The sequence below is a fragment of the Palaemon carinicauda genome, chromosome 19 (genome assembly GCF_036898095.1).
Source record: "Palaemon carinicauda isolate YSFRI2023 chromosome 19, ASM3689809v2, whole genome shotgun sequence".
Lineage (NCBI taxonomy): Eukaryota > Metazoa > Arthropoda > Malacostraca > Decapoda > Palaemonidae > Palaemon > Palaemon carinicauda.
The window spans coordinates 17,343,351-17,356,130 of record NC_090743.1 but is presented as its reverse complement, the minus strand read 5'-3'; the positions used below and the strand labels follow the sequence as shown (position 1 = coordinate 17,356,130).

General features: G+C 36.0%; 1 protein-coding gene across 3 annotated transcripts; it reads right to left on the bottom strand.

Moving 5' to 3' along the window:
- Positions 1-5,330: 5,330 nt before the first annotated feature.
- Positions 5,331-12,353, bottom strand: RpL9 (ribosomal protein L9). Of its 3 annotated transcripts, none has more exons than XM_068393233.1 (5): positions 12,285-12,353; positions 7,962-8,107; positions 7,614-7,739; positions 5,954-6,167; positions 5,331-5,451 (listed from the first exon to the last, which is right to left on the bottom strand). In XM_068393233.1, exons 2-5 carry the CDS (start codon positions 8,097-8,099, stop codon positions 5,345-5,347), a joined length of 585 nt encoding a protein of 194 aa, XP_068249334.1. In that variant the 5' UTR covers positions 8,100-8,107; positions 12,285-12,353; the 3' UTR covers positions 5,331-5,344. The 3 variants fall into 3 exon arrangements, with proteins under 3 accessions (XP_068249334.1, XP_068249335.1, XP_068249336.1); XM_068393234.1 differs by having other exon boundaries at positions 12,184-12,320; XM_068393235.1 differs by lacking the exon at positions 12,285-12,353 and adding an exon at positions 12,212-12,236.
- Positions 12,354-12,780: the final 427 nt, after the last annotated feature.

The window sequence follows — 12,780 nt, the reverse complement described above, 5'->3', positions numbered from 1 at the left end:
AGGAACACAGAGGAGAGGCCCCCTTTCTGTGTCTTTTGTTTGATGTCGGCTACCCCCGCCCCCCCAAATTGGGGGAAGTGCCTCGGTATATGCATGTACAAAGGCAGAGGCAATATCTAAACTAATAGGTTTTTTATTTACTGTGTATGATAAACCATACCCACCAAAGCCTTTTTTACTTCACTTGATACAGGTTTATCGGACAAATTTATAACACAATTATCTTGAAAATTCTTGTTCCAATCACATGCCTGTATTAATCTATTCAATTTACTTTCCAAATGAACACTTAAAACCTGCAATATCTCTTTAAGTCGGGAGTAGATAACGTTCAATAAGGGTGTTCTCCAGTCAAGAGGAACATCCCGCATAAAATCATGTTTAGCCTTCCGTAAATTCTCGAATAGTTGTTGTTCTGTCCTTCTTGTAGTTTCCAGGTGTTTCTTCAGGGAGAGAATACTGAAATCACTAAATGGGTGGTCGATCTCATTTCTTAGTCGAGCTGGGAGTAACGATCTAGGGATCACGTTCCTCTAAACAACAATGCAGAAATTTTCGTCGAAGTTCAGTAGAGTGGGCTTTCACCAGGGAGTTTTGAAAAGTCCTTTAGGAGGTAAGATAGGAAGAGGAAAACGAGGCTAAAGTTCTATTGTGATGGGATCTGCAAACACCTGCAATTGGGTAGTAGATTGGCCAGGGCACCAGCCACCCATTGAGATACTACCACTTGAGAGGTATTCGATCCTTTGACTGGCCAGACAGTATTGCATTGGATCCCTCTCTCTGGTTATGGCTCATTTTTTCTTTGCCTACGCTTACACAGAATAGTCTGACATATTCTTTACATATTCTCGTCTTTCCTCACACACCTGACAACAATGAGATACTCAACACTTCTTCACCCAAGGGTTTAATTACTGTACTGCAATTTGTTCAGTGTACTTTCCTCTTGGTAAGGGTAGAAGAGACTTTTTAGCTATGGTAAGCAGCTCTTCTAGGAGAAGAGCCATTGTTCTCTAGTCTTGGGTAGTGCCATAGCCTCTGTACCATGGTCTTCCACTGTCTTGGGTTAGAGTTCTCTTGCTTGAGGGTACACTCGGGCACACTATTCTATCTTATTATTATTATTTTCTTTTTTCTTCTTTTTTTTTTTTAAATGGTGGGCAGGCTTAATAGAAGGGCCATGGATGCCTGTGGTTTATCAAGATGTCTTTTCCTTTTTCTTCTCAAAACCATCCTTACTCTCCTCCCTTCAGTTGAAGTGGCTATCCTGGAGGGTATTTAGCCTTGCATGGTGTATCGGCTCCTCCATGTTGACCAGCTTTCCCAACTTTTTATTATAGTCTATGGGTATCCATCAATCACTTTATTTATAATTCTGTACATATTGTTTTTGTTATAATTCTTGTTAATCTAGTTTTTAAGTATGACAGCTCTTTTTTTATTTCTATTAATTCTTATGCTGTCTAGAGACATTGAGCGAAATCTGGGACCAGTACGTCCTAGATTTTGTCAATGTCATCTTCTGTATTGCAATATTCGTGGTCTTCAAGCAAATATCCAAGGCCTTACAGTTGCGTCCAGACAGCATGACATTCTTTTGTGCTCAGAAACTTTGGTTTCTAATATGAGGCACTCATCTGAGCTCCTTATAACTGGTTTTAAGAAGCCAATAATGTTGAAACGTGATGCCATCCCTAGGGCCAGGGGAATGGCGGTGTATATTAGGACAGAGTACCCTGCTTCTCTTAAGTCCTGCTATCAATGTGGATGTCATGAGATTCAGGTAACAAAAGTTTGTGGCAGGTATAACAATTTTCATTTGTGTTCGATCTACCGGAATCCAGACATGGATGATTCTATCTTCGATTGTCTTCTAACCATTATGGCTAAGATACAAAAAGATGATAGAAAGGCTTCTTCTGTCTTTGTAGGTGATTTTAATGCTCACCATAGGGAGTGGTTAAGTTCTATCTCTCCTACCGATCGCCATGGCTAAAGAGCTTTAGACTTTGCCTCTGAATCAGGCTGTGAGCAAATCATAAATGAAGCTACTCACAGGTCTGGTAATTGCTTGGACCTCGTATACACCGACTCCCCTGGCGTTATAACTAGTAAGGTTGGTTCTCCAGTCGGGACATCTGATCATACCTCGATTTCATTAATGAAGACCGAGCAGCCTGTCCCTGATATATCATACTCTTGTAAAATTTATATGAAATCCCAAGCAGACTGGAATGGGATTTTGCATGATCTTCTGTGCTTGAATTGGTCACAATTATATAGTAGTGTAGATCCTGTTGTCCCTTTGAATGAGAATCTAGTTAACATAACTGATAGGCGTATCCCTTCTTGTGTGCTAAGGTACCGATTGAAGGACAAACCGTGGTTCAATGATGATTGTAGATGTGCTTATTGGAGAAACAGGAGGCCTATCATCTTTGGAAGGGTAACAGATCAGATTTGACCTAGAACAACTATACTCAGCTTCAAGCTTTTGCTCAGAGTGTTTATGCCTCAACTGAAAAGGAGTACAATTTAACCATAAAAGAAACCCTTTCTGGTACAACTCGGGAACATAAATGGTGGTCTACCCTTAAATCTGCACTATTTGGTGTAGATGCAACAGTTCATCCTTTACTTAAACCAGATGGCTGTCACTCACTGTCCAAAGGAAAAGGCAACCCTTCTTGGCTGATGTTTTTGACAGTAAACAGAGTAATAAAAAACTTGAACTTCCTCATTCCTGTTTTCCTAAGGCTAAACTAGCTAGTCTAGCTTTTCGATCTCGTGAGATTAAAGCTCTGTTGATGGACCTTGATGCTTATGGAGGTGTAGACCCAAATGGTATTTTTCCTTTGTTTTTTATAAAGAGCAGCTTTCTTAGCTCCATAGTTATCTGTTATTTTGCGCAAGTTAGCAAGAGGAGGAGCTTTTAGCAGTTGTTGGAGAATTGGTAATGTTACTCCCCATGTAAATGTGTTGGTGGTAGCTCAAGTCCCACTGATTACCGCCCAATTTCCATTACTCCCATATTATCTAAAGTTTTAGAACGTCTTAACAGGTTTGCTGAAGGTAATCATCTCTTCCCTAGTTTGCAATTTGGTTTTCGTAAAGGCCTTGGAGCATGTGATGCCCTTCTTACAATCTCCAATGCTGTACAGAAATAATTGTGGTCAGGAAGTTCGTATGATTGGCCTTGATTTTAGTGCTGCCTTTGACCGTGTTAATCATGAGGCCCTTGTTTTCAAACTCAAACAGTTGGGAGTGGGTGGGTCATTTCTTAGCATTATTATAGATTTTTTAAGAAATAGATCTCAAAAGAGTTGTTGATGGGCAGGCACCATAGAGTACAGGTATGTGATATCCTGTGTTCCACAGGGTAGTGTTCTTGGCCCATTACTTTTCACACTTGACATGTGGTTTGGCCTAGAAAACAAGCTTGTTGCATATGCATATGATGCTACTCTCATAGCATCAATTCCATCCCCCTGAATGTAGCTCTGGGGTTGCTGAATCCCTTAGAGATTTGGCTAAAATTAGTGTATGGTGCAAATTATGGGGTATGAAGTTGAATCCTAACAAAACTCAAAGTATGATTGTAAGTAGGTCAAGGATGGTGGCTCCTCAACATCTGGATCTCAGTATTGATAATGTTTCTTTGAATTTGTATGACTTAAAATTTTAGGTGTGATTCTTGACAGCAAATTTACTTTTGAGAAACACATCAGCCCAGTGTCTTCTTCAATTGCACAAAAAATTGGCTTATTGAGAAAGTCTTACAAGATTTTCGGTGATCAATCTATTCTGAATAAGTGTTTTAATTCCTTCATTCTACCTTGTTTTGAGTATTGTTCTCCTGTCTGGTGTTCAGCTGCTGATTCTCATCTTAATTTGTTGGACAGAAACTTACGGTCTATTAACTTTCTTATTCCTGATCTAGATATCAATCTCTGGCACCATCGAACAATAGTTCATTATGCATGTTGCATAAGATTTTTCATAACTATGACCATCCTTTACATTCAGATATCCCGACAATTCTTCCCTGTTTGTAATACTAAGTCAGGCCTTCTCCATCATGAGGCTCAATACTACACTGTATTCTAGAAGTTTTATTCCAGCTGTGACCAAGTTGTGGAATAATCTTCCTAATCGGGTAGTTGAATCAGTAGAACTTCAAAAGTTCAAAGTTGGAGCAAATGTTTTTATGTTGACCAGGCTGACACGGGTCTTTTTATAGTTTATATATGACATATCTCTTTTGACACTGCTACTGTTTTTAGAATGATATATTGTTAATTTATTATCATCATTTATTTATTTCCTTTCCTCACTGGGCTATTTTTCCCTGTTGGAGCCCTTGGGGTTATGGCATCTTGCTCTTCCAACTAGGGTTGTAGCTTGGCTAGTAACAATAATAATAATAATTTCCCTAAATGTTTTTTAACATCTGTGGTGGATAACAGCAGAGGGTGGGCTGTGGCACCCTAGCAGTACCAGCCGAACACAGTCGAGTCCCTTTTCAGGCTGGGAGGAACGTAGAGAGGAAAGGTCCCCTATTTTTCATTCGTTTGATGATGGCTAACCGCCCAAAAATGGGGAAGTGCCTTGGTATATTTATGTACTATCTGTACATTTATATTTTTTGGAAAAAAAATACTTGCATGTGTAAAATAGTCACCTTTTAACTTCTATATATTTATATAAAAAAAAAAATTGAGAAAATTTCCCATGTAAAACTTAGAGCATAGATTTCTCTTCCACCTGAAAAAATCGACCTTGGAATTAAACAGTTCAATAGTAGGAGTTTGCAGCAACCACACAATAACATTGTGTTAACGGGGCTCTGTCGCGCCCCTCGATATGCCCAAAACGATATTCTACCAACACATTTATCAAATCTAAAAAGATTAAAATACCCAGATTAAGATGCAGCAGAGCGTTGTGTGTACTTAACTGTGGTGATGGTTCCTCTATCAGGGAGTGGGTGGTGCCTACCCTTCTACTATAACTACCTCATTAAAATTTCCTTTAAATGGACATTCTAGCTTTGCTGTAGTCATATCTCTCCCAAAGAAAAAGTTTGCAATTTGTGTAGGAACAAAAATTCTTCCAAGAAATCAAAGGAAAGTCAGTATTTTGGTCAACTTTGCCTAATACCTAATCCAGTTCCTTTCTGTCAGTTTTCCCTGCAATAAGTTGGATTGTAAAAGCCTTATTATTGCACCCAAAATACATAAAAGGCAAGTCTTTTAAGAAATTTTTCTAAATACAACGGGAAAAAACTGAGCTAACCTTAACTTACATGTGGTATATGAAACAGCATAAAACTGAATGCTCTTTATTCTTCAGTGATTTCAACATTGCCCTTTTCTGACACATAAATACCATCTAAGAACTTACGAATATCTTTATGTTTGACAGTTGTACTCTGCTGGATTTTGGCAGCTGAAATGGAAACAAGTTTACAGTATTAAATTATAGGAAAATCTTACAGAACCAACACATGGCATTTCGTTTCATTCAACCAATTTTGACAGTACATTAGGCCAGGCATATGTAAGTAAAAAAAAAAAAAAAAAAAAAAAAACTTTAAAATATTTCCCTAGCATTTATTTCGTTTCATTCAAACAATTTTGACAGTACATTAATTAGGCAAGACCTATGTAAATTAAAAAAAAAAAAAACTTTAAAATATTTCCCTAACATTTATTTATTTCGTTTCATTCAACCAATTTTGACAGTACATTAGGCAAGGCCTATGTAAGTTAAAAAAAAAAAAAAAAAAAAAACTTTAAAATATTTCCCTAACATTTATTTGTTTAAATATTCACATAATGGGCCAAACTAGGAAAAGTTGGGAAACTGGATAGAAAATCTAAAAAACAAAACATGAACAGTGGTGGGATACAATTTAAGAGAATCACATGAATTGTCACAAAACACTTACCAGACAGGGAAACCTTTTCAATGTCATTGCCTTCAACAATGAACTCGTCTTTTTGCTTGGGAGATGCTGCGATGGTGACACCGGGCTCCATGATCACTTTGCGGATGTATTTCTCACCTAAAAAGTTCCTGATTTCAACAGTGGTACCGTTGTTGGAGATAGCGCAGTTGATGGGGAAATGAGCATATACAGCACGCATCTTGTATTGATAGCCCTGCAAGTGTAACACATTACAAAAATTAATTAAAGATACGAAAAATACGTGTATACCCAAATATGGAAGCGGCCACCAAAATTTTAAGGAATTATGATATGCATCAGAACAAAAACCTACCAATATCAAAAAGCAAAATCTAAAAGCCAAACTATAAATACTATGAACATATTTACAAGGCCTATAATACATTTCAGGAAAATTTCTTTAATTTGTATTTGTGAATTTGGATCATTCAGCAACCAAGTGGGCCTAGGCTGGAAAACCACCCATATTGGAAGAATGAAGTGTTCAACAGACTTTAAAGTAGGAGGATATGAAGCAAGCGCAGTTATGAGCTGAATGAACGATGCAAAGCCCTTAAGCTTGTCGCACACTGAGCCGGAACGGAACCGCCGCCTAAGACACCGAAGCCTCAGAACAGAGCAGAAACGACGTCCAGCGCGCTCACTGAGCCAGAAGCCACAGAACGGAACGACGCAAAATTTTATATAAATGAAGGAAGTTTTCCTTAATCATAACTGAGTTTTTATTTAATTGATGTTACAATGATTAGATATTCTGTATATCAATCTTTTATCGAATCCATAAGCCAGATGTTTATATGTTTTCAAAAAAGAAATAATAATAATAATAATAATAATAATGAATAATAACTCCAAAATTCTTTGTATTAAATCATAAGTTAACATCATTGTTATTAAAGTACATTCGTCAAATTTCTGACATCAGCAAAAACTAAATAATAATAATAATGATAATAATCACTCCTAAAATCTTTGTATTAAATCATATGTTTACATCACTGTTATTAAAATACATTCGTCAAATTTCTGACATCAGAAAAATATTGGTTGCTATCACTGTAACCTCCGAATTCCTCGGCAACCCTCTCCAAAACAACCGCTGCAGTCGTTCTGCGCATGCGTAGCCTGTCAGACGCCACCGACGCTTCAGAAAAAATATCTTTCAAAGAATACTGTGTCGGTTCCGTTATGTTCTGGCGCTTCAGTTCCGTTCTGTTCTGGCCTAATGTGTGCAGCCAGGTAGGAATGCATGCTTTCGATTTCTATCAGACGTTTCGGTTCTGATCGGGCGGTTCCGTTCCGGCTCAGTGTGCGACAAGCTTTACAGTATGGCCTACTGTGGTGAGCTTGAGGAGCATCTACAGCAATACCCTCAACAGGGTTCAATATACAGAGAGATTAGCCACTCTAAGAGATCCTTTAGGTTGTTTAAACCCTACTACAACACTTAATTATTCCAGGGGATTTTGTCCAAATTATCAACTCTAGTCAGGTACATTAAAAATTTCCAACAAAATATAAATTCAGTCCTTAGTGTAATTAAACTTTCTTCTTGGTAAGACAGAAATAACTTAATTAACCGAAGGTCCATGATATTGTACAGCTACTGCATATCCAAACCAATGTTGATAGTCCTTACCTTAGTGACACCAGTAACCATGTTACTAATATGACTGCAAACAGTCCTCACAGCGGCAACCTCCTTGCGGTTTCCGTACCACTTCTCTACGTTAACTGTAATTTTTCCCTTTCTTGTTGTGATTGCCTGAAAAAACAAGATTATACAGTATTGCATACCCTAACCAAACTTCCTTTTACAAATGAAACTACGACAAATTCGTATTTTTCACCAACTAAAAGAAACCTGGAGTTATCTATACATGGATATTCTCGGCAAAAATGGAAGGTAAATTTCTCTTAACAAATAAAAATAATGTACATTTTTAGTGGATGACCATTTCACCAACGTCCAACCTTTTACACCTACCTTCATGTCAATTTTCATGTCCTTGAAGGAACGCTTGAGTACACCGCGGGGTCCCTTAACGGTGACGACTCTCCTTTTCACCTGACACCCGACCCCACCGGGAATGTCAACAGTCTGTGAAGTGATGATGGTCTTCATGGTGGCTACTGAAATAAAAGAACATTTCAGCAAATGTCTTCCCTTCTATTAGTAACAATGATATTCTACTAAATACAACATCCTCTACAAATAAATGACTGTGTTATAAGTAGCTGTACAGTATAATTAAAAAGTAAAATAAGCTAGTTTTATTAAATCGTTATCGGTTAAAAGTATAAACATTGCCAAATCATAACCAAAGTTAAAAGTATAAACATTGCCAAATCATAACCAAAAAAATTAAAACTACGAGACAAAGACTCAAGAACAATTCATATTACAATAATTTTTCTTATTTCATCTTTTTGTTTCATTAATTTGATAATGCGTTTCATTTGTAATTTCTCCTTTTATAAGATACTAGGGCACAGGAATTATTCAATCTCATTAATTATATTTTTAGGTTACATTCATTTATTCCCTCGTCACTTCAATTTTTAATATTTTGGTCATATGTGTCCCTGGGCTAATCAAGTATTAAAATATTTACATTCTAATTTAGTTTTGAAACTTTCTTATAATAAAATTTTACCAAACCATTAAATATATTTTTCTGGAGGTTAAAAAACACTACAGACAAGTGCTTTCTGTAGCAATTATGTTGCCCCCTACAATTAACAACAATGCCTGTGGCCACAGTTCTAGTGAAAGACAAGTTTTACATATTAAAATCTTATGAATACTAGTGAATATTACATAAACTGAAGGTCATTGCAATCAAACTTTCATTTTATTAAAATCTAAAGCTTTTCCCCCTTTCAACAAGCCATTTATGACAATTGTGAGTTATGGATGGGGCATCAAGGACATAATATGTGACAACACAACACATACTTCCACTATCAGATGGCAAATGTGGGGTGCAATCAAGATCTTAAAGCTTTGAACTGCAAGTACTGAGCGCGGATACAAATTTTAAAGTCTTCCATTGTATCAATAAATAATTGAATTGAAGGGCCTATTTTGAATCACTTAATATCAACGTGCAATTACCTGTCCACACTGAAAGTTGCAATTTTTATTTCATGTCTTTCTATTTATCTTCAAGAAATGTTCAATTAGCCTATTAAGAAATATCTCTAATATTTACATTACCTATTCAGACTTCTTGAATGAATATATTAGTTTACATACATCTTAGGTTTGGCAAAACATTCCCTTACCAACTAAAACCCTACACCATGACTAGTCTAATTATACTGTAATATTATGGACAGTATTTTAATACAGAAGATATTAACCTAAAACTTATTGGTACAATTGGTTTTGAATTTTTCATATAATTCTGTTAATAAAGAATGTGATACTTTAATTTTTAGCGAAACTAATTCACTATTAGAAATGGGTAAGTGTTTGGAATTCTTTTCTATATGTTAAACGGGGAGGGGGGGGGGGAAACCATAATAACTTGAGCATCGGTTGATTATAATGTCAAGGCTAATTTTTAATCCAACTCCATTTTACATTTGAAAGACTGATGTCAAGTTATTGCACAACTGTTGCGTGCGTTCGCTTTCGCCAGCTGTTGTGTTTCTTATATGGCTAAATCATTACCTGGCTTATTAAACCTATTACGAACAAAAGTTCCCAAAAGTTCTACAATAGCCATTTTCTCCACCCTCTCCTTCAGTAACTTCACCACCATCACATAGACATATCCTAGAGGGAAGTACTGTACAATTAAGTTCGAAAGTATTTTTTTTTCTAAATTTGTTGTAACTTCATTTGTCAGCAATTGATTACTGTACTGTATTGTGAAAACACTCTCCGTTCAGTGTATAGCTATTGTTGCTCGTGTGAAAGTAAAAAAATTACCCCAAAATAAGGAGACGTGGCGTGCGAGTGCAGCTTAACAAGTACCGCCTGCCAGAACATAGCAGCAGTGAAGTAATTGGGCAAGGGGCGAGCCACAGGGGAGCAAAAACAATTAGAAGGATATTAGGTAAAAAATAGATAATTATACTTTAATTTTCAACCAACTTACATGAACCATATATTTATCTAACTGGTTAACTTATGATTCTTTTGCATTTCTGACTTATTGTTAAAAATCACTCTTTTGGGCCACTTTCCACCCAAAAATCATCAGTTGCCTACAGGGGTAGCGTATAAATGTTACATAAGGAGGTCGAAAACCCAAACGTGGGTTTTCCGCAAAATCATGGTCAGCAATGCATAATGTACAAGATAACGAGTAAGAAAAATATATGGTTCATATATTTGGCTATAAATTGAAGTAGATATTTTCTAACATTTCAAGTTATTACTGAAACAGTATATTTCATAATTTGAAAGAGAATTAAACAGGATTACTTAACCTAACTTAAGACTAGCTTACCTTACCTTATTTAATGTTTGGGTTCCCTAAGGTCCCTAGATTGTAATAAAGAGCATTCTCGATAAAGAAAAACTATTGACCAAGTATTAAAAAAGATATCGCCTGTCCCACCAAACTACATTCTACATTGAGGTAGTAGGTTGGCCAGGGCACCAGCCACCTGTTGAGATACAACTGCTATAGTTATGGGGTCCTTGCCTATTCTTTACAGATTCTCCTCTGTCCTCATACACCTGACAAAAGAGATTACCAAACAATATTCTTAATGTTACTGTTCTCAAAATATTCTATTTTTCCTAGTTTCCTTTCATCACAGGAATACTTTCCCTGTTGGGGTCCCTGGGCTTATGGCATCCTGTTTTTCCAACTAGGGTTGTAGCTTAGCTAGTAATAATACCCTAACCATACCTCTCGGAACCTTTGTATATCAGCGTGTAGTTCTTCACGCATTGATTAAAAATGGACATCAACTAACCTAAATTTTCCCCCACCAACCTAACCTAAAAGCCGTGTCCTTACCTAATAATATATACAGGTGGCCGCTATCGTACATACACCCCTAGTTGATATTAAAAGGTTAAAGTAGAAACGTATGTTTGACATACCTAACACAAAGCCATAGCTTTTCAGTTACGGCAGTTGACCCACTATAACTCATTAACTATGGATTTCCGCCAGGAATAATTACAAAAAAAAAAAACCTCAGAAACAAAATAAGTAACCCAGAACTTTTTACTATAAACCATTTATTGCACGATTATATAATTTTACTCTAGACCTTTAACTGCTATGACACGTAACAGTTTACTTCTGGACAAGATTCCTTTCAGAAACATGGTTTTCAGGCATATTTTCATTTAACCTGTCAATATAACAAAAACAATCAGTTTCCATCAATATCTAAGTTGTCAAAAAAGGAAAAATGCACCAAAAACTATTCCTATTGACAGAGGGCCTTGCAGGCATGGTACGTATGAACCCTGTACCCTAAGATAGGCGAGGTGTGGAACTGGTACTTTAAATGGTTTTTGCTCGCGATAAAAACCATATAAATGAAGTTCCTATATGCTGCCAAGCAGTAACGGCTGGGTGGGACTATCGAGACAATAACACTGGTAAATTATGTATTTCCAGGCAAAATATACGTCGGTAATTGCAAATGGTGGCCTGATCCTAATGCTTGGGAAAGATGAAAAGCCAAATAAAAAAAAAGTATTGGAGGTCTTAGTTTCAACAAGTTTTGTATATTTTAATCAACACATGAGGAACTGGCCGCCATTATACAAAGGCCCCAGATATACTAGTGATCAAGGGTAGACATGCAACACTTGCTAAGAAACGAACCTAATTGGAAAACCTAGGTGGGCAAGGAAGCAAATTTAAGTAGTAACTATTAAAACCCAAAAATATAAAAGCAACATAAAATACTAATTATCCCCCAAAATATCGTACGTAATTCATAGTAAAACCACCGAGATTGCTCTAGCTCTCAAGGTAAATTTTCCGGTCAAACAAAAATTTGTTTCAATTGCAAGGATATTCCCTTTACCAATGTAAAATAACTTGATTACAACATAACTAAAACCAAAGTGAAAATATATATTCCGTGAAAGCAACACAACAAAAATAACAGTAAATGAGTGACCCACGGTACAATGTTTACATCCAAAAGTAACATGGGTAAAACGCTTTAATTTCATAAACTACGCAACCATATAACGGAAAAATCTTAATGATATCACTTACTCTAATGATAATTCTAACGGTAGCTTACGCTATAATAGTTACACACTTTAAGATTAACTAGATTAAAACAGATATAGAGAAACTTCAGTCACAGTCAATACCTTCCAACCGACCAAGTTGATAGAAAGAACTACTAGAAGCGCATCTGCGAAATATGGAATGGGATTCAGTAATATGGAGTTGTTTATATTTATTATAGAAACACTTATCTTGAATATTGGTATTTTATTTTCTAAATATATATTATTTATAAGTTTTTTATGAAAAAATTATATGAATTTTCATTCATCATTATTTTTTATTATAGATATATCAAGCAGATGTAACTATCCTCTTCTTCTATTTCGAAGTAAAGAAAATGTTTAGGACAGCGAGAAACTGGGACTGGACATTGGCGAGATAACAAAAGAAATGAAATTGTAGATAATATACCAGAAAAAAAAATCAAATAAAACATAAATGAGAATACCTTTAGAAATATAGATAAGATACCACAAAGGAAATCTATAAGCCTCCAAAATAATGATCACATTGTAATGCAAGAATAATAGATTGGATATAGCATTAGAATTAAATTAGTCCATGAAGGAAATTAAA